The sequence below is a fragment of the Lolium rigidum genome, chromosome 3, assembly GCF_022539505.1.
Source record: "Lolium rigidum isolate FL_2022 chromosome 3, APGP_CSIRO_Lrig_0.1, whole genome shotgun sequence".
Lineage (NCBI taxonomy): Eukaryota > Viridiplantae > Streptophyta > Magnoliopsida > Poales > Poaceae > Lolium > Lolium rigidum.
The window spans coordinates 313,576,727-313,599,155 of record NC_061510.1 but is presented as its reverse complement, the minus strand read 5'-3'; the positions used below and the strand labels follow the sequence as shown (position 1 = coordinate 313,599,155).

The window sequence follows — 22,429 nt, the reverse complement described above, 5'->3', positions numbered from 1 at the left end:
GTTGCCAGCCGGGTCCCTCGTTCAGCATCAACATGGTAGGACCTGGAAACCACTCTGGCAAAGATGGAGATGAGGGCAGCTGCTCTCACAGCAAGGATACAGAGGAGGCCGCTCCATGCGATCGGCTCCGTCATGATGGCAAGCGCTATGTTACAGAGGGAGAGGTGAAGAATATAAGATATCAGCGACCCCTCTCTCGATCACCTCCTCAATAAATATGTGAGTCGGTATGACCAACGCCGACGGTCCAATTACGATGATAGAGGAGATCGTCGGCTAGAGAAGCCGGAAGATATCGTCGGCGGGATCGCGATGAGGAGGAGCACGAGCGCTGTGCCACGGAAGCATCAAGGGAGCAAGATGACAACGCCGGGCATTGGGATTGCCCCTTCTTCGACACTCGCTGGGATTCAGGAATGAGCCGATTGCCCACAATCGGCAATTGCCCAGAATGCAATCAGAAAAAGAAGGGGGCAGCCAACGTGTCCGTGTTCGAGCGCCTAGGGCCTCTCCCGCCACAAAGCAAACGCGCTGAGTCACCTCGTTGGGCAGATCTTGAGGATTTAGAAGACGAGGGAGAAGTGGAAGAAGATAGGTACCACCGGCCAAGGTGGTGCCCTGACGGACTCAGCCGTTCCCAAAGCGCGAGGTTCAGCGATTGCGCGGCCTAGAGGAAGCCGAGAGGTTGTACCTGCATACGCTAAGGAAGGCACGGCCTGATCTGGCTGCAAAGGTCCAGCGAACCCCGGATGAAGAGGGTCGTCCACGCGAAAATGGAGTGGCGCCCTAAACAGAGGAAAGCCGATGATGAGACATCGGTCGGCACAAACATGGTACTCGTCTTGCCGACGGAGCGTAGCGCTCCACGACTCTACGGAGCACTCAAGGTGGACGACAGCAAGCGCATCAAGTCGGAAGTCGGGTTGGTTTTATCCAGCACTGACCAAGTAGCAAGATCAAACCAATGAGCAAACCGGAGAGGCTGATCCTTGTGATCGGCCCCAAAAACTTATGAAGGGAACTTACAAAACCTTCAACGAGCAAGCAGCGTGGAGGCCGATTCCAGCAATCGGCCAAAATTATCCTCACCCACCATTCTGCCTGGGTTCAACATGTTATCCGACACGAGCCGATACCATCAATTCTCTTGACAGAATCGGCTCGGGGGGGCACCCAGGTAGATAAAATACGAGGATATGCAACGGAAGGCTCTCATCTTCTGTTGATGGGTATTGGAATATGGGGGCCGATGCACAGGTCGGCCGTAAAAAAAAACAAAAAGTGAAAATTCGAAAATTTTCGAACATAGCCGATGCAGCAGGCATCGACTTAAGGATATAACAGCCGATGCATGGCCATCGACTCAAGGGAGATTTCTTCAAGAACAATGTCAGGAGCAGCATGGGCGTGCGGATCAGGTCAAGGATGGATTGCATCAGGTCCATCGAAGGAAAGGAGCCTATCTGGCCGGCAGGAACTGAAGAAACTCGGGGGGCAGCTCACCTTGAGGGCTCTCTGCTTTGGGAAGCCGACTTATGTTTAATCGGCTAGCTCGGCATAAGGAGCTCCCTCAGGAAGTCCGACGCGTTGCTATCGGTCTTAGCATGACAAACGGGAGGAATGAAATTGGAGCGATTAAAAGATAAATGGAAAGAACAATTTCATTAATTCCAAGGAGCAGCTTTACAAGAAAGAGCCGATGGCTCTCAAAAGAGGGATCTGGTGCCTAGTGCACTGTTACTACTAGTCGTCGCTGTCCTCGTCATCGCCGCCGTCGACGTCGTCGGCGCTGCTCCCGGGGAGCTCCTCGTCGCTGCTGCCCCAGCCCTTGGCCGGAGCCTCTTCCTCCTCGTCATCATCATCATCCTCGCTGTCCGCCCAGGAGCGGAAGCGCTTGGTCGGCGGATACCCGATGGAGGAGGAGGAGTCATCCTCCTCCTCTTCCTCTTCGTCATCATCTTCGTCCTCGCTGTCCGCCCACATGCGGGGGCGCTTCTTCGGTGGGAGCTGGACGGAAGGGGAGGCCTTGGCCCTTGCTGCTTCTCCTTCTTTCTCCTCTTTGTCAGAGGAGAAGGGATTCACTGCGGGGTGGAGGCTGTCCTCGTTCTTCTTCTTCGGCGAAGGTTGGGGGAAGAGTTTTGAGAAGGAAGAGGAAGAGGACGACATTGCTACAGGAGGAGAGGGTTTTTGGTGCCGATAGCTGGGATGGAATAGAGGATAGAGAGAGCTAACCAGTCGGCACGGTTAAATAATGGGGAATCTGGTGAAGGTTTAATGCCATTACAGCTTCCGAGGGATCGATGCTAAAGCTGTCAGAATTTTTAGAGAAGCTGAGAAGACAGGGCATAATGATGACGGATGCTATAACGGTTCTGCTCTGCCACGACATGACCCTTCGAAGGGAAAGCATAATGATTTTGGAAATGTTATTTCCAAAACCAGGGGGGCATGTGTTATCACCAGATTTTAGACAAATCCAGAGGTGGGCCGGGCTTGGAAGATTACATGGAAGGTTTCTGAAGCGGCCTGGCACGAAGGGTTTTGGGCTGAATTGCCCGTGTATCTTTATTTAGTAGTTTACCCTTTTAGATAAGAGTTAGAGTTTGTATCGTGTACGAGGGGATGTGCCCTCCTTAGAAAGTCCCCTGGACTATAAATATGTACCTAGGGTTTATGGAATAAACAACAACTCACGTTCAACCCCAAAACAAACCAATCTCGGCGCATCGCCAACTCCTTCGTCTCGAGGGTTTCTATCAGGTAAGCGACATGCTGCCTAGATCGCATCTTGCGATCTAGGCAGCACAAGCCCCACGTTGTTCCATGCGTTGGTCGTACTGAAGCGTTTTTGATGGCGAGCAACATAGTTATCATTAGATGTGTTAGGGTTAGCATTGTTCTTCGTTTAAGCATGCTTACGTAGTGCAACCCTTGCATATCTAGCCGCCCTCACGCCTATCTCAGGTGTGGGGGCGGCACCCCGCTTGATCATTATTTAGTAGATCTGATCCGTTACGATTGCTCCTTGTTCTACAAGGATTAGTTTAATATCTGCAATAGTTAGTAGTTAGGCCTTACAAAGGGGGGGAGGTTCCAGTGGCACGTAGGGTGGCGTTCGCAAGTCCTAAACGGGATGTTCCTAGGATCAACTTCATGTTGGTTTTTTGGCCTTGTTTAGGATCGGCTTACGAGCACCGTGCGTGGCCGCAAGGCCCAACCTAGAGTAGGATGATCCGGTTATGCGGTGAAAACCCTAAATCGTCGTAGATCTCATCGGCGTCATCTTGATCAAGCAGGACCACCAAGTATCCGTGCACCCCGTACGGATCATGGGTGGATCGGCTCTTTGAGCCGATTCACGGGATAACTCGAGAGCCGATCGAGGCTCGTATTTAACGTTTACATGTATGCCCTGCAGAAACTAAGCGAGGCATCCTCATCACCTTCCTGACCAGGTATAGGTCAGGTGGCACGCCCTTGCACTTCGCAACGCCGCGTGTGACCAGAAGAGCATTGCGGGCCGTTGCTCGGAGGGGTCTCAGCCAGCCGCAGCTCTAGGCTCTTCCCGGCTCTACAGTGTTGACAAGGCCGCTGCCCGCCGGTGGGTTTTGGCAGTCAACAGATGGTGATAAAGGCAAAGGGGGCAAGGCGCCATGACAATGTCCCGACGAAGGAAAAGCATAATGATTTTGGAAATGTCATTTCCAAAACCAGGGGGGCATGTGTTATCACCAGAATTTGACCAAGTCAGAGGTGGGCCGCGATCAGGATGGGTTTGGAAGGTTACACGTGGAAGATCTCTGAAGCGGCCTGGCACGGAGAATTTGGGCTAGATTGCCCGTGTACCTTTAATTATAGTAGGTTGTATCTAGATTAAAAGTTAGAGTTTATCTCGTGCACGGTTTAGTGCACGCCCACATTAGAAAGTCCCCTGGACTATAAATATGTACCTAGGGTTTATGGAATAGACAACAACAAACGTTCAACCACAAACAAATCTCGGCGCATCGCCAACTCCTTCGTCTCGAGGGTTTCTACCGGTAAGCACCATGCTGCCTAGATCGCATCTTGCGATCTAGGCAACACAAGCCTGCCTACGTTGTTCATGCGCTGCTCGTGCTGAAGCGTTTTTGATGGCGAGCAGCGTAGTTATCTTAGACATGTTAGGGTTAGCATTGTTCCTCATGTTACATGCTTTCGTAGTGCAACCCTTGCATGTCTAGCCGCCCTTACGCCTATCTTAGGCGTAGGGGCGGCACCCCGCTTGATCGTAGTATAGTAGATCCGATCCGTTACGATTACTCCTTGTTCCGCAAGGATTAGTTTAATATCTGCAATAGTTAGGCCTTACAAAGGGGGGAGGATCCAGCGGCACGTAGGGTGTCGTTCGTTGGCCCTAAGCGGGATGTTCCGAGGATCAACCTCGTGTTGGTTTTTAGGCCCTGTTTAGGATCGGCTTACGATCACCGTGCGTGGCCGCGAGGCCCAACTCTGGAGTAGGATGATCCGATTATGCGGTGAAAACCCCACATCGTCGTAGATCTCATCAGCTTTACCTTGATCAAGCAGGACCACCATATATTCGGACACCTCGTCCGAATCATGGGTGGATCGGCTCCTTGAGCCGATTCACAGGATAACCCGAGAGCCGATCGAGGCTCGTATTTAACGTTTACGTGTGTGCCCTGCAGGAAACTAAGCGAGGCATCATCCACACCTTCCTGACCAGGTATAGGTCAGGTGGCACGCCCTTGTGATAAACATCGGTGCGTGCGACCAGGAGGCTTTGCGGGCCGTCGCTCAGAGGGACTAGGGCCAGCCGCAGCCCTAGTTGTTCCCGGCTCTACGGTGTTGCTCGTCTCTACCCGCCGGTGGGTTTCTGACGTCAACATACATACATCAAAATATATGAATTTTTAAAAATTTACATTTTTTTCAACATCAGTGGTGAACACCTTCATAGTCATTTTGGCAAGCCTCACATGTGTACATGATTCCAAATCATAGGGACTTAAAAGACCATCATGATTGTACTCGTGAATGTGATTCTTTCCATTATGACCTGAACCGCAGTGCTACTCTGATACAGTCATCGTATTAGTTTTCTTAGCATTAATGACATTTTCAACAATCAAGGTTCAATACCCAATCACCTTCGATAATGCCAATTTTGAAAAATTTACTTAAATGCATGAGACTAGTCCCAATGGGAGTATCATAAGGCTAGTCATAGTGGGGAGTAACTTAGACTAGTAACATGACATATATTACTAGTCTAAGTTACTACCTCCATAGTGGGTAGTAACTAATATGTGGTGTCATGCATTGTGCCATTTACTATGGTGTAGACTCAACTTGTCTTGGGGTGTGTGATGTTATGGTAACATAGCTAGTTACCACCCCACTCTCTTTCTTCATTCATTGACATGCCATGTCACCAAAATGTCTTGGGTTGTGTGATGTTACTAGCTAAGTTACTTCCACTATGAGAGCAAGTACAATAGAGTCTAGTCAGCTGACTATAAGACATTAAATAATATATTTTAGATGAGTTGGAGGAGAGAGAAGAGGAAAGAGAAGGGAGGTGGGCTACTATGCAATAGCCAGCTCTTGCACGTGCTCCTAGGCACCTTGTGAGAGTGAAAGGTGGGCCATATATTAGTAAAGTACTATATTCTTATAGCCAACTATTGTACATGTTAGCTATATGATGACTACAAATGATATGACATCTTGTTATAGCCAACAGTTGGCTATACTATTGGAATTGCTCTGAGCAGTCTAACTAGTAACATCACACACCATGTTGACAAAAATCTGATGTGGCACACCAATTAATGAGGTGAGAGATAGGAGTGGTATCCAAGAAAAAAATAGCGCGCTATAACAAAATAGCGTGGGTCTAAAAATACACTATTAGCATGCTATAGCGTGCTATTAACGTGAATAGCGCGCTATAGCACCGACATAGCGTAGCGTCGGCTCTCCAGATATGCTATAGCGTGCTATAGCGCCGAAATAGCGTAGCGTCGGCTCTCCAGATATGCTATAGCGTGCTATTAGCGTTGGAACAGCGCGCAATTTTTTTCCATGGTGGTATCATAATATGATACCGTATGACAGCACGTAAAACTAGAAAACTTAGTGGCAAACACATCATGTACACAAATTTGCACTGAGATTCTACAAAACATTAAATGTGATGATACTATGATACTATCTTATGATACTACGCATTGTGGGGGTCGTATCATAAACTAGTATCATGTGCATGATACTAGTGTATGATACTTTCCATTGTGACTAGTCTAACATAGCTAGTAACATCACACATCTCAAACTATTTTAGTGACATGGCATGCTAATGAATAAAGAAAGAGAGTGATGTGGTAACTAGCTATGTTACCATAACATCACACACCTCAAGGTAAGATGAGTCTACAACATAATAAATGATACAATGCATGACACCACATATAAGTTACTACCCACTATGAAGGTAGTAACCTAGACTAGTAACATGGCATATGTTACTAGTCTAAGTTACTCCCCATGGCGAGAGTACTGATCCAACCACCAATCCCGACATAGTCTAGCACTTCATTCCGATACATACATATATATACCATAGCCCAGAGCGAGGACTTCCCAAAATAATGTGCAATAACATCCGAAACCCCAGAATATAATTTGAGGAATCTTCATCGTCATATCTACTAAAATACTATACATAATACGATGTGGCGGAGCCAAGCCTTAGCTGTGTAGTCAATTGACTACACAGTTTTTTGGCAATATAAGCTACAAATATGCAGAAACTGATTAAAAATTTATACAAACATGCATATTTGACTACACAGATTCAAGCCGACTACACATAGTTGATATGCTGGCTCCGCCACCGATTGTACATAACATTCACGCGTAACAGCGTGATAAATTATATGAATGGTGATGAAGTGTTTTCTTCTTTTTGCACCATTACTAACATCAGTTCATATCACGGCCCTTGGTCTCCACAGGGAACAACATGCAAGCAATTGCAGCTAGGCATAACACCACCTCAAACACAATGATAGCTTCCATTTGATGGCAGCTTCTCAGCATCCCAACAGCTATAAGGGGGCAAACAATCCCACCGATCCTACCAATGGCAGTAGCAATTCCAACACCAGTTGAGCGTACTGATGTTGGATATACCTACAAACACAAGAAAATAAATTAGATAGATAACTTAGCCTATCGTCTGCAGAATGGACCAAAGTCGTAGACTTCATTTAGCCGGAGTTATCTAACAGGATGTCCGTTTTGTTCACACAAGTGTTCCATGCAGACACTAATGGACACCTCAAGATTCAGATGGCTCATCAGTTAATAGATTTAATTTAGGATCTAACAACAAGGACATTGGAAGGAAAAAACACCCTAGTGATTGCAAGAGAGTGCTCAATTGCTTAGCAGAAGTGAATTGATTTGGAATGCTTTTCTGCCTACATGGATTCATATTATTATGGTATACCTACCGTCAGGATATTGTATTTCTGTTTTGAACCTATCAATGCAAACCTACATAAGAATAATCAAGAAGCAAAACTACCATCTCAATACATGGCCACGTGGATGGATATAATGTTAGAATTGCAACTCATAGGGATAACGAAGGGAAATTTTAACATATTAAACTCAACATACTGTGAAAACCAAGTCACAAATAAACACATTTACTACATGCCGTAAAAAGCCGATACGAACCTCTGGGGCATATAAACATAGAACTGTGAAGCTACCCATGGCACAAGCGCGAGCACCAAACAGAAGGCCAGTTGTCCATATCTCACTCTGATGAAATGCAAGTGGTCCAAGGAAACCACAGCATGTGAACAGCAAGCACCACATTGTAGCTTTTCGGCCAAGCCATTCAACAAGAACAGCAGACACAATTAGACCAGGAATCTCTGATGGAGCAGTAGAGTGATGAGTTAGTGACATAGTCAGTAGCCAGTCACACTGGATGAAGAGACATGCTACTGTATGCTACCTGCGAAACTAGTAATAAACGTATCCTTGTAAAGGCTGGCATCTTGTTCACTCTTCACATATCTCAGCCCAGATGCACAGCTTCGATTTGCATCACTCAGTTGGGAGGTCATCAAGACTAGCCCGTAATAAGCAAAGGAATTTGCATAGAAAACAAACCACAGCAGAAGCGTTGATCTGCGCAAATTTCGTGACAATAGACTACGCAATGCAGCACCACTACCAGATTTGGAGCTCATGGCATTATCATCTGTGCATTCCTTCTCTCTGACTGGAAGAAGATGATCTATCTCATAGGTGGGAGCACTTTGATCAACTTCTATTCCACGGTTGTATGTGAGAATTCCAGGAGGAAGAGCTGCTTGGTTTGTCTTAGAGATTCTCTCCAGGACAAGCGTTGCTTCAGACATTCTATTTTGTGCACACAGATAGCGTGGTGACTCGGGTGTAATTCCAAAGAAAGGAAGCAAGAGAAAGCACGGAACGGCGGTAAATGCTAGCAACCACCTCCAACTCAATGCCGCAATCACAACCTGCAATAGGAACATATTTAATAGTAGTTTATTATTCTGCCAGAATATAAATATAAGTAGGAAATTACAAAATGTACTAGTCTGATACCCATGCAAGTGAAGCCTCCAAGACTGTGCCAAGAGTCCAAAAAAAGGAAAAAACAATCATCCAAGTGCCACGATTTTGTGCAGGAACAAACTCCAAAAACCAAGATGAAAACACATGCCCACCACCCACTCCAACACCAACGAGAAATCGAAGAGCCATCAAGCATAAATAGTTAGGAGATAAAGCACTCATGAAACCCATTCCGGTAGTAAACAGTGTTGAAAACAGTAAACCAGTCCTGAAACAAGAAAAATATAAATTTTGTTGAGGGGTTAATTTGTTCACTGTCGCAATTATAAATCCGTGCGCAATGGACCACACTGAAATTATGTTACTACTCTAAACAGGCTGAACGTATCGAAGGTGCTTAGTCCTATATCAGGATACAAAAACAAAATTCATGGGCATGGTTATAGTCATAACATTCTTCTAAAAAGTAAAAATAATAAGAACAGGTTTTTCTGAGGAACTCAAACATGGAAGCGCTTGTAAGACTAAATCCTTACCTTCGCCCATATTTGTCGGAAACAAATCCCCAACCACATGCTCCTATTAACATGCCCAAGAACACTACACTTGAGAGCAGACTCTCATCTTGGGCAGAGATTTTCCATTCCTCCCGTATCAGTGGTCCAACAAACGACAGTAGCATGAGCTCCATGGATTCCGCAACCCAACCCATGCCTGCATACACGAGAACAAGTGCTTGGAATTTCCCAAATCCCATGGCTGCAAGCGCGTTATCCGTGGTGTATGTTTCCATGTTAGCAGCGTCTGCTTATTCAGCAATGCAAAGGCAAGCCGATGACAAAATCCGTCAGATAAATATTTGCCAGTCTCAACGTCCACCTGCAAACGGCACACCCAGCAATGAATACATAGCTGGAGACGCTTTGGTGCATGTATTAACAATTGAAAGTCAAATATGCTCCTAGAGTTCGTTTCTGAAGGACAAAGACACAGCACCAAATCTAAGCAGTCAAACTGTATGACAGCAATGCGGTTCAGGGTGCTATCATGATAAGAGAAATGGCATGCCAGAGGGAGTGAGAAGCTGAAGTGGCCTAAGAATATTTTGACCACGTCTGTTTCTAATACTGTACTCTGATTTGCCGTTCCTTGGTTTATCGGTTTTCTGTCTTTTCTGTGGACCTTAAAGTCTCCCCGGTTTTAGGAATACTACTACTCCGTACATAACAGCAGCTCTGTGTTTTTCGTCAAGTTATGGTTATCCTTGGATGATAAACAAGATTCAAATAACAATATGTGAACAGAACGGTAAACCGATCGTGTTGACGGCTTCCGGACATCCATTATACGTTGCTCTTGGACTCAAGTTTTCAGCATATCCTGTCTCGGTGAACACAGCTCTCACCAAGTTCACCGTAATAAACTATATTACTACCTGAAACCCATAGCATTGGATCTGTTACTCTATGCAGCTCATTACCCAACCACCATCCAAGGACCTAATTTACACAACATACCTGAAATTGAGCTAACGAAGCCCATGGCTTGCTATTAAACAACAGGACCTAATAATACCCATGGCTTAATTCCAAGGCCAAATTTCTAGAAAAACAAAAAAAGAATTCTAAGGCCAAACGAAGAACAGGGGGCCTCGCCGCCTGCGGCCGGAGTAAATAAGCTCTACGCCGAAGCATTGGATCCTACATCCCACGAACATAGAGAAGAGAAGAGAAGCGCGCTGCGCCGGCAAATTAGGGAGCAAACCATGGACGATTAAGCGCAAGAACGTACAGCAATGGGGAAGCGGACGGACGACCCTCGACCTCCAGGAGCAGCAGCAGCACAGCCGACGCCGACGGAGAGGATCGGGGAAGGGGAGGGCTGCCCGCTGCGCTATGCTGATTCTTTCGGCCCTTCCTCTTTTGAATGGATTGGATATGCCGATTCTTGGGAGGGGAAGAAATTTAATACTTGTCGGAGGTGGAGAGGAAGAAGCAACATGGTACCGTGTTCATGTGGTGTGTGTGGCACAGGATCGGCGACGGCGACCCGCCCCCGGACCACCGCGCGCGCCGGTCGGCTCTTACAGGGACGCGTGGCAAATGCGGCTATCTTACTGGATTTCCCCGGGGATTCGGTCACGAATCGTGCGTGACAGGGCCGTACGACTCCGCGGCAACCTGCAATGGCGACGCTTGGTTGGTTGCCACATCCCACATGGATATACTAGGACGCTTCGCGCAGCGAGGCTGCGACCACCACACAGCCATATTGGCACACACAATAAGCGCATCTCCAGCGGGCCACCCAAACGGTGCGATTTTTTAATAATATGAATTAATTATTTAATTCCAGGAATAGCACCTGTTTTAAAAAAAAAAGTTCAAAAATGTGACTGGGTCGGCTTGCAGGCGACCGATCGGACGGTAGCTGACCGATTGCAGGTGGCAGCTTTGGCCGACCAGCCGACCTCACCATGTCGGACAATAGCTGTCCAGTCGGTCCCGTGGCGCAGATGTCGCTCGCCCCGGCCTCTCCTTTCTTCTTCCCTGCTATCTTCTTCGTCGGTTTGCGTTGGGCTTTTCCATTATTGATACAAGTTTCCTATTACAACTCTACTTTTCTAACCTGAAAGCCTTCAACCTTCTAAGCATCCAAAGCTCCGAGTCCATGGGCTTCATACTTTCTCATAGACCCAGGGTACGTATTCGACATGTCTGTTAGGCATACCTATGTTACCGACGCAACCGAAGAGGCAGGCGGTGGTGGCCGTGCCAAACGACCGGCTGGCAACAAGGCAAGCAAGAACGAGATGCAACGTCAAGCTTTCTCAATGGCGTTCCAAGAGACCTTGAGGGAGTTGATGGTCAAGAAGGAAGAGGCCATCGCCGAGAGGGAAGAGAGGCAACCGCAAAGAGTTTTGTTGATCTTGAACTGAGGGCTATTGAGGTGGAAGAGGCCCTTGCCAAGTCCAAACTCGTCGAGTGTCGTGGATGTGGCCACGGCAGATGCTACAGGGGGTAGCACTTCGTTGATGCGAGGGGAAGGGAACATCGCCATCTACGGATCGAGGTGCAAGAGACGCAAGGGTTTTACCCAGGTTCAGCCCCTCCGGAGAGTAAAAGGCCTACGTCCTGCTAGATCTTTATTGCTCAGTGGAGAATTACAATGGGGGGCTCAGTCGGCGGCTACGCCGTGAGCTTACAATGAGGATTGGATCTCGAATCAGGTGTCCACTAGGGTTTAAGCCCGGGGGTTTATATAGACACCCCCGATCTAGGGTTACATGGAGATAACTCCGAATCATATCAGTTGCTACTAATCCGGGATTCGTTAACCCTCTTGCAAGCAATCTTCTTATCCATTCGCGCAGATCTCCTCCTTGGGATCACGGCCCAGTCGCTTTAGAGCCCAGTCGCTTGGGCGACTGGCAGTCCGCCTGGGCCTCCGTCTTCATGGCGAGTGGGACTGGCGACCCACCCCCTATGGGCATATCCCCATCAGTAGTCCCCGAGCGCGGTGGTGATGAAACACGGATCTAGAGCAAGCCTTGAAGAGGCGCAGTCATGGATCAAGGTGAATCGCCTCCGGGCTCCCAATGATAAAGTTGTAAGTTCAGCGCCAGTCTCCAATCGCCAGACCTTGGTTGGTCAGTCGGCGTATGACAGTCGGCGTTAGCCAGTCGGCGTTGGCCAGTCGGCGTTAGCCAGTCGGTGTTAGCCAGTCGGCGTTGGCCAGTCGGCGTTGGCCAGTCGGCGTTGGCCAGTCGGCGTTGGACAGTCGGCGTGCATTTACCACAGGGACACGTGGAGGAGCCAACGGCTGGATTTCACGTTGACCGAGGCACGAGCCGTTTGCATGCTGTTGACCGTTGGGCCTGACGTGACCGCTAACGGCTAGTTTAACGGCTATCCAGCCGGAATCGGCGCAGATCTTGACCGTTGATTGCGGGGCGGCGATTCCGGGACGAGTTAACGAACGGATTTCATCCTTAAACTGGGCGAGTGCGGGCGGTATAAAGGGTCGCCTCTGGGATTAGGGTTCACCATTCCTCCGCATTCTCCTGCTACCTTCTCCTCATCTCATCCTCATTCCAAGCACCACACGCATCCATGGCGACGAAAGGCTGGGGCAAGTCCAAGGTCACGCGGGAGTCTCTCCTCCCGTACGTCGCTTCCGGGGTCATCCCGGAGTTCAAGCTAGAGCGGTGGCGAGTTCCGCCGGCGAACGAGGTGGATCCGCTCCCGCGGCCCGGGGAGTTTGTGATCTTCCTGAGTTTCCTCGATCGCGGGTTCGCTCTCCCTACCTCCGATTTCCTCCGGCAACTGCTGGCCTTCTACAGCATCAAGGTCTCCGACCTCGGGCCGCACAGCGTCCAACAGATTTCTCTATTCGTGGCGTTGTGCGAATGCTACTTGGGCTGTCCGCCCTACTTCCCGCTGTGGGTATCCATCTTCCATGGGCGGGCGACTCGGGCCAGCAAGAACAGCGAGGCGCTCATCCCGAACGGTGGGATCACCTTCCAGGTGAAGTCCGGGGAAAGCTTCATCGACATGGCGCTCCCCAAGAAGGCGCAGTCGCTGTGGCGCCGCTTCTGGTTTTATGCCAAGGAGTACACTCCCCCCGGCGAGGTCTGCATTCCTCAGTACAGCCCCGAGCCGAGCGTCCCGCGGCGCCTCAATGTCCGGTCGCTGCCGCGCGAGCAGGAGGAGGTGGTGAAGGAGATGCGCCAAGCGATCCAGGCGCTAAAGGATAACGGCCTGACGGCGGTTGACATGTACAACTGTTGGCTTGGCCGGCGGCTGATCCCTCTGCGGTGCCGAGCTCACCCCATGTGGGAGTACCGGGGGCAGAACGACCGCACTCGGTCGTCGGCGACTGAGTGGGACGAAGGCGAGTACCGGAAGGCGCTTGCCAAGATCACCACTGCCACCTTCACCTCCTTCGAGGACGGCTTGCAACCCTACTCCGAAGATACCCCGGCGCCTCAGGTAATGCTTCGTATGGCGACTCCGTACGGCTTGGCCGGGTTTCTCCCCTTCTAACTTGTTCCTTCGATTCGATTATAGCGCTGGCAGAAGATCGCTGACCACCTTCCCCCCCTTGCCGGGAAGGAGCCACCAGAAATGACCGAAGGCGAAGAGGAGGAGGCCGACGATGGGGAGGAGCGCACCGAGTCGGACTCTGAGGCGCGAGACTTCATCAGACTCCCGCGCGGGACGAAGAGGGACGCCGGGTCCTCGTCCCAGGGTGCGGTTGAGGAGGAGGCGACCTCGCGTCCGGAGGGCGAGGCTGAGCCTTCCAAAGAAGGGGCCGAGCCGCTGTCGAAGCGCTTGCGCCCCACCATCCTGGAGGGTTCCATGAGGCTTCAGTGTCCTCTGAAGGAGTCGATTGACGCGGGAGCCCGGGCCGGCCCCGGCGTAAAAGCAATCCCCACCGTGAGGTATGTGCTCCTTACCGAACTTGTTCTCCTCGCGGCTGGATTAGGCGTCGATTCACCTTGTTTTCTCGTAGGTCCAAGAAGAAGACCTTGGTGAAGCCGCCCGTGGCTGGGGTGGCGGCCACAAGGGCGGCTGAGGCGAAGAAGAGAGCCGCAGAGAAGAAGGCGGCGCCGTCCGACCTTGGGGGCGCAGGGTCGGCGACGGAAGAGCTCGCCACCGCGAGCCAAGCTGAGAAGGCGGGCGCCAGCCGTACCGAGCCCACCGCCAAAGTCTTTCCCCTACCCAGCATGGCTCACGGGGGTATGTCGAGTGCAGCGACGGGACCGGCCGTCGTTCCGCCCGCGGTGGAGAAGGGGTCGGTGGTCGTCGGGTCGACCGAGGGCCGGAGGCGCCCGAGGCCGAGGACAACGTCGTCGAGAAGGGCGGCCTCTCGGAGCCGCAGAAGGAGCGCCGGTCCAAGGCTGCCAGGGACCGAGCCCCGCCCACTGATGCCGACACGCGGGCGGGCGAGGCGCGGTCGACCGAGGCGGTGACGCAGGCGGGAGAGGCGGCCGAGTCGCGCCATCCGCCGCCTTCTACCTTGGCCTTCGCTGAGCTCCACACTTGCGCTTGGTGAAGCACACGCGGTGAGTGTCTCTGAACTCGTAGTCTAGTCACCCCCAGTCCCCGAGGGTCGACTTGGTCTGGAGGGGCGAGTCGAGTCTCCTTTTTGTCCGTCTGATTTTTCCTTTGTTGACCTTTGGCATTGTTCTTGGATTTTTGCAGGCGGAGGTTAAGCGACTGACCGCGCTCGTGGAGGAGGCGGCTCAAAAGAACCAGAAGTTGATTGCTCTGGGCAGTAAGTCACGCCCGCTCGCCTTCCTCTTTCGGTATCACTATTCCTGGCTGAGCCTTAGTTCTCACCGTTATCTCTTTATGGCAGCAGAGGCGCAGGAAAGGGCTCTTGCCGCGGCTCGGGAAGGATTCGTCAAGGAGTCCTTCTACCGCGAAGCCGACTTCCGGGCGCAGCAGGCCGAAGAGGCCCGGAAAAAGGCGGAAGCGGAGGTGGCCGATCTGACCAAGGTCTTGGAGCAGAAGGGCCGGGAACTGGAAGACGTCATTGCCGAGTACAAGGGAAAGCTGGCGGCCGCGACTGAAGCGCGGGACTCCGCGCGTGGGGCTGCCGCGTCTCTGCGGGAGGATATTGCAGCCTTGAAGCAGCAGCACGCCAAGGAGTTGGCAGCGGAAAAGGAGGCTTCCGAAAGCATTGTCTTGGCGGTACAGGCCGAGAAGACCACCTTCGAGGCTTTTGTGCGGGAGATGTCGCGGCAGATTCTCGGTAAGCTCCTGTGCTCACGTTTGCTGTTTTTGCTTGGCGAGTGTCGAGTCTCCGGTCGTGGCGGCTTGGAGGGCCAGTCCCCGAGCGTGGCGAGTCGGTCTCGGGGATCAGTCCCCGAGCATGGCGAGTCGGCCGGGGCAGTCCCCGAGCATGGCGAGTCGGCTCGAGGCCGGTCCCGAGCATGGCGAGTCGGCCTCGGGGATCGGTCCCCGAGCATGGCGAGTCGGCTTCGGGGGCCGGTCCCCGAGCATGGCGAGTCGGCCTCGGGGATCGGTCCCCGAGCATGGCGAGTCGGCTTCGGGGCGGTCCCGAGCATGGCGAGTCGCCGGGGGCTAGTCCCCGAGTATGGCGAGTCGGCTTCGGGGGCCAGTCCCCGAGCCTGTCGAGTCGGCTTTGGAGGGGGGTTCTTATTTCTCCCTTTGTGTTGTTGATGGCAGGTACGTGCGACTTCGTGGAGACGGCGACCCCGCGGGAATGCCTGTCGACCGCGACCGCTCGTATCATCGCCTGTGCGGGGGAGATACTGGCGGCGCTCCAGTACCCGAGTCCGCGGGAGGTGGTGCCGCGGGACACGCCGTCCGTCTTCAAGGCCGTGTCCAACATTCCGGCTGTTGTTGGCGGCTTCGCCGTTCCTCTGCCGTGTTGGTATTACCATGGCTTTGAGCATGGTGCTTGGCGCACTACTCCGAGGGTTCGATGTGGAGGAGGTCACCGCTGGCTTTCCCTCGGAGGCGCGCGAGTTCGATGTTGCCGAAGTGCTTGCGGGCTGATGGACGTGGTGCGCCCCTTTGCCGACCGAGTACTGGCGACTGCAGACTTGGAGACTCACATCCCCAGTCAAGCAGCGCCTGGGGACGCGGAGAAGGAGCCAGGCCCGGTGGATTTTCCTGCGGAGCGCCTCTTCCATGCCGCGGCCGCCGGCTCGTTGTCGACGTACCCGGTCGTGTTGTACACGCCGAAGTTTCGCCACGGTGATGATGGCGCCGAGCCTGTCGTAGAGGGGGCTCCGGGGTCGTCCTCGTAGTTTCCTGAGTCCCTGTGTAAGAAGGAGTTTGGATTCCCGCGAGCGGGTGTCAGTTGTAAATACAGTGATAACTTTTGTTTAAATATGATTTGTTGGTTGCTTTTGAATTCGCATTGTTTGTTGCGGCAATGTGTTGGAGTTTGTTCCGACTGTCCATGGCCTTCGGGCCAGTCGCCTTGCGACCCCGATGAGGGCTATTGACTTGACTGTTTTCCTTTTCGAGCTGGGCGTCCCCAGTCGCAGTACGTAGTCATTGTAGTACAAATAGCATCCTCATGGGTGGAGTAGTGGTGAGTTGTAGTTTGCGCTGTTCGGATGTAGCGCGCCACTCGTCGTGGCTCGGTGAGCCAGTCGCTGGGCGACTCCAAAGGGGTCATTGCGGGCGTATTTTCCTTGGCGAGCCGCGGGTCCGTTTTGCGGGGTCCCTAGTCGAAGTACTTAGCCACGCAAATCGCCGGCCTAAGGTAGAGGAGGGCATTGGTGTGCTTGTCTATTGTAGCACAAGGCGGTCGCCGTGGCCCGTGGGGCTGGCCGAGCATGCGGCCCTGCTGTGGGTTCCAGTCGCCGTTTTCGCCCGACAGCGTAAGGGGTGGTGGATGGCCGGACCTGGTGTTGCGACCGGCCATTTCATCATGCCCTTGTTAGCTCGGCTACTTGGCCGATCGTGGACTTCGCTCTTCCAGCAGCGGCGACCGGAGGTCTCTCAGTACCTAATCGCTTATCGCGGCGACTGGGCCGGTATATACCGGGGTGAGAGATGATCATATCTGGCGGGTGAGGGTGAGGTAGTCGAAGCTGGAGATCAGAAAATGGTCGGCGATTTTATTAACCTCTGAATTGTCGGGCTACATTTTTGTCCTTACACTAGTAGGAAAAGCCTCATCAGTGGCGCACGAAAATTTGATTCTGTGGCGCACGGGTGGTGCGCCACAGAAACGTCGCCACAAAAATAAGCTTTACGTAGCGCACCCGATCGTGCGCCACAAAAATAAGGTTTACGTGGCGCACTTTTTCTTAGGTGCGCCACGAAAAGAGTGCGCCACGGAATTGCTTCTTAGTGCGCCACAGAATTTGCTTGTATTATACACGATTTTGTGTTGCTCGGTATACATATACGGTTTATACACAGCAATACGGATACACAATATAGATACACAGAGTTATATACGGCAACATTCAGATATAATATAAATATCATGTACATTGCACAGATATAACATAGACATCATCATCACATTACTTAGAGCCCGATCGAGATACATATATAGTGGCAAGTGTCAAATGTTTTGCATACAACTCTTAATTCATACAAAATTCACAATTTCGAGATACAAAGTAGTCTTCATCCGGTTCCTCCTTTGCTCCGTCATCTCTACCCACCAGGCTCGCTTGCATCGGGGTCCTTCCATCCAGTTCCTACTATGATGAAAATGGAAGAAAGTGAGACCAACAAGTATCCGATGCACAAGAGAAATGGAATAAATGCCTCATACATTGTTGGTCAACACAAATATTAACATTCGGGGACGGTGTAAGTGAGACCAAGTCCGATGCACAAGAGATTGATATTTGTGCTATCTTACCAGAGCTCACTTACGCCGCCCCGAGTGTACGGTGACCAAACATTTTAATCATCGGCATTTTGAAAATGTCAAAGCAAATGGAATGACAAAATGGAATAAGTGCCTCATACATTGTTGGTCAACACAAATATTAACATTTAGGGATGGCGTCAGTGAGACCAAGTCCGATGCACAAGAGATTGATATTTGTGCTATCTTACCAGGCTCACTTACGCCACCCCCAAGTGTACGGTGACCAAACATTTTAATCATCGGCATTTTGAAAATCTCAAAGCAAATGGAATGACAAAATGGAATAAGTGCCTCATACATTGTTGGTCAACACAAATATTAACATTTAGGGATGGGGTAAGCGAGGCCGGGTAGGATGCACAAGAGATTGATATTTGTGCTATCTTACCAGGCTCACTTACGCCACCCCCAAGTGTACGGTGACCAACATTTTAATCATCGGCATTTTGAAAATACCAAAGCAAATGGAATGACAAGGGCCTCATACTTTGTTGGTCGAAACAAATATTAACATTCCGGGACGGAGTTAGCGAGCCAGGTAGGATGCACAAGAGATTGATATTTGTGCAATCACACGAGGCTCACTAACACCGCCCACGAGTGTACGGTGACCAAGCATTTTAATCATCGGCATTTTGAAAATCTCAAAGCAAATGGAATGACAAAATGGAATAAGTGCCTCATACATTGTTGGTCAACACAAATATTAACATCCGGGATGGCGTAAGCGAGGCCGGGTAGGATGCACAAGAGATTGATATTTGTGCTATCTTACCAGGCTCACTTACGCCACCCCCGAGTGTACGGTGACCAAACATTTTAATCATCGGCATTTTGAAAATCTCAAAGCAAATGGAATGACAAAATAGAATATGTGCCTCATACATTGTTGGTCAACACAAATACTTTGCGAAGGGCCCCCTTTCCCCGGTCGGCGTTCCGTCAACGGGTGCTTGACGACACAACAACGCCGATCTGCATCTCCGGCGCAGAACCACGCCGAGTCCCTCGCTGTCCGGTGAACGAGTCCTTGATGCAAAGACCGTGCCGGCCTGCCCAGCATTATGCCGGGCCGTGTTGCCGCGCTTCAAGCCGTGTGTCCCGCGCCTGCCTCTGTTCGCCTTCTTGCCCGGTGAACCAATAGGCTGATCGTTGGAATAAGGAAACCGATGACAGCCTGGTCGCAAGATTAAATTGCGATCGGCCGTCATCGGCTTCCTTATTCCAACGATTAGTCTATTCGTTCACCGGGCAAGAAGGCGAAGAGTGCGGGCGCATGATCGGCACGGCCCGAAGCGCGACAACAGGGGTCGACATGATGCTAGGGAGGCCTGGCACCGTCTTGGCATTAAGGACTCGTTCACGTACTCGGACGGCGAGAGAAGAAAAGTGGTGCTGCGCCGGAGGAGGCATGTCGGCGTTGTTGTCTCATCAAGGACTCGTTCACGGCACGGCGGCCGAGGAAAGGGGGCTCGTCTACAAAGTATATTGCGGCGTATAGGTGACCAAACATTCTAATCATCGGCACTAAAATGGAAGAAAGGCCAATGCAATTAAGAAGTAGCTAGTATGAACTAAATGGAATGCCTCATACTTTGTTGGTCGAAACAAATATGAACATCCCGGGATGGCGTTAGTGAGGCCGAGGTAGGATGCACAAGAGATTGATATTTGTGCCATCACACCAGGCTCACTAGCGACACCCGGAGTGTACAGATTGACCGAACATTCTAATCATCGGCACTAAAATGGAAGAAAGAGCCAAGTGGTATCAACTAAATGGAATGCCTCATACTTTGTTGGTCGAAACAAATATTAACATCCGAGAGATGGAGTAAGTGAGGCCAGGTAGGATGCACAAGATATTGATATTTGTGCCATCACACCAAGCCTCACTTGCTCCACCCCGAGTGTACGAGTGATCGACCAACCATCTAATCATCGACAAGTAAATCACTTGGGGTAATGTTAAAATGTTTGTCTCCATATTTGGGAGACATTTTTAATATTGGAGTCTAGCTAATGGAAATCAAGAACTAGTCTTGATCTCCAAATGGTGATTAGAGGGAATTTATTCATCTTAAGCAACATTAGGGACAAATGGGATCATGCAAGGGACTTGGGTCATTTGGATCATAAGGCATTAATTAAGGAGGCAACCGGGGACAAAGGGAAACATTTGATGATCCATTATCATAGGCAACAAAGCGGCAACTTTTTCCCCTCTAATCTAGCTAGAGTCCTTAAAAGAAATCCATCATAAGCATGGTCAAATACACATATATAGCATTTGGAGAGCAAACAAGCAGTAGCCATATCACTCAATCCAATAATATAGTAATTTGGATCATAAGGCATCAATTAAGGAGGCAACCAGGGACAAATTAAGGGAAACATTTGATGATCCGAGTAAGTGCATGACACTTTGAGCTACCCAAGAATAAAGGCCAACAGTGGATAAACATCTGCTCAACCATTTCTTGCACTAGAGGAAAAGTAACCAACATTGAAACTTGAATAGTCAAGTGACACTACAAGCAGCTCACACACACATAGCATGCATGGAGCAGATGCTCCAAAGGGATTATTCATCACTTGGTATATAGACCAAGTGATGCTTGGCAAAAGAGAGGCCAATCAAGAACCGATAAATCCAGTAAGTGATAGATATGCCTAAACAAGCAACAACACATAGCATATCCCAGCTAACCGGATGAGACAAGTCTTGGTAGCCAACCGAATCACCTAGCACCACCTAGCCTTTTAAAACCATCAGAAACAGTCCTTTTTCTTCAAAGGATACCACAGTGGCATTCATTTACATGATCCCCTACTGTGGATATCTCTATTTTCATCAAAGCCAACAAGAAATAGATCATAAGGAATCAATTAAGGAGGAAACCAGGGACAAAGGCATCAATTGGGGTAATGTTAAAATGTTTGTCTCCATATTTGGGAGAAATTTTTAATATTGGAGTCTAGCTAATGGAAATCAAGAACTAGTCTTGATCTCCAAATGGTGATTAGAGGGAATTTATTCATCTTAAGCAACATTAGGGATAAATGGGATCATGCAAGACTTGGGTCATTTGGATCATAAGGCATCAATTAAGGAGGCAACCAGGGACAAAGGGAAACATTTGATGATCCATTATCATAGGCAACAAAGCAGCAACTTTTCCCCTCTAATCTAGCTAGAGTCCTTAAAAGAAATCCATCATAAGCTCACAAGAATCCATCATTTTCTTCACAAGGATACCACAGTAGCATACCATAGTAGCATTTCATGCATTTAAATGAACCCAATAGCATCAAAACCAACCAAATGTCCAACTAGCAAGCAATACCAAGTGAGCAAGTCTGCATTACCTTGTACGGAGTTCGGACAAGGATTTATAGAACAAGTACGAGAGGCAGAGGCAGAGGCATAGACAATTTCTATAAGCATATAGAACACTCCAATTTCTATAAGCATAGACAATTTCATTGTCACATCTTTCTATAAGCATCACTAGCAGCAGCAGCAATGCATATGAACACCATATACAGTGTACGGTTCGGAACAATTTCATTGTCACATTGTACAGAGTTCGAACAACATATAGAACACTCCAATAAGCATCACTAGCAAGCAGCAGCAATGCATATGAACACCATATGAAGCAAAACGATTAGGGGCAATGCATCCGAGCAACAAAGCAGCAATACATCCGGAGGCGAGCATTTCGTCGAGCACGTTGTGCTCGCGCGGGGGAGGAAGAGGGAGGAGAGCTCACCGACGACAACAACGAGTTGTGGAGGAGCTCACCGACGACGACGGCAAGGGTGGAGGTCGCGGCGGCTCCTCCACCTTGACGCGACGGCGGCCCCTCCTCGCGGCGGCCCCTCCTCGCCGTAGCGGCAGCTTGTGCTGCAGGTGGCGGGGATGGGAGAGAGCGTGGCGGCAGGCGGCCCTCGCGTAGGAAGGCGGCGGCGACGGCGTCGGCGATGGCGCCGACCATGGCGGCGCGCGGTGAGGAGAGGGGAGAGGGGAGAGGCGCGCGGTACGGATCGGAGGTGAACAGGCGTGGGCGGGGGAGGGCACGGGATGATATAGCTAAGTTCCTTAGTTACGTGGCGCACCGGAACAAGTGCGCCACGCAGTCAACTACTACGTGGCGCACCAAAGCAAGTGCGCCACGAAACAGTAATCTCGTGGCGCAGCGCACCGCGTGCGCCACGAAATACGTACACCGATAATTGGGGGTGACAGAGTTGTGGGGCCCGCCAAGTTTTTGTGGCGCATGGTCGGCTGCTGCGCCACAAAATTAAGCTATTTACGTGGCGCACCGAGCTTTGTGCGCCACAAAATAAGTTTCGTGGCGCACTCAAAACGGTGCGCCACGGAACTAAGCTTCGCCTATAAGGGTTTTCCTACTAGTGT

At 50.5% G+C, this 22,429-nt stretch overlaps 1 protein-coding gene across 1 annotated transcript; it reads right to left on the bottom strand.

The window, feature by feature from the left end:
* Positions 1-6,565: 6,565 nt before the first annotated feature.
* Positions 6,566-10,551, bottom strand: LOC124703730 (organic cation/carnitine transporter 7-like). Its single transcript, XM_047235959.1, has 6 exons — positions 10,420-10,551; positions 9,165-9,507; positions 8,659-8,896; positions 8,039-8,570; positions 7,753-7,955; positions 6,566-7,200 (listed from the first exon to the last, which is right to left on the bottom strand). Exons 2-6 carry the CDS (start codon positions 9,419-9,421, stop codon positions 6,991-6,993), a joined length of 1,440 nt encoding a protein of 479 aa, XP_047091915.1. The 5' UTR covers positions 9,422-9,507; positions 10,420-10,551; the 3' UTR covers positions 6,566-6,990.
* Positions 10,552-22,429: the final 11,878 nt, after the last annotated feature.

What these genes read in the sequence shown, in the direction of transcription:
- LOC124703730 (XM_047235959.1), bottom strand. Translation starts at nt 9,421, where the DNA reads ATGGAAACATACACCACGGATAACGCGCTTGCAGCCATGGGATTTGGG. An exon ending in TGGAGGCTTCACTTGCATGG is followed by an intron (nt 8,571 to 8,658) that starts GTATCAGACTAG and finishes TTCCTATTGCAG; the next exon opens with GTTGTGATTGCGGCATTGAG. An exon ending in GTTTATTACTAGTTTCGCAG is followed by an intron (nt 7,956 to 8,038) that starts GTAGCATACAGT and finishes CTGCTCCATCAG; the next exon opens with AGATTCCTGGTCTAATTGTG.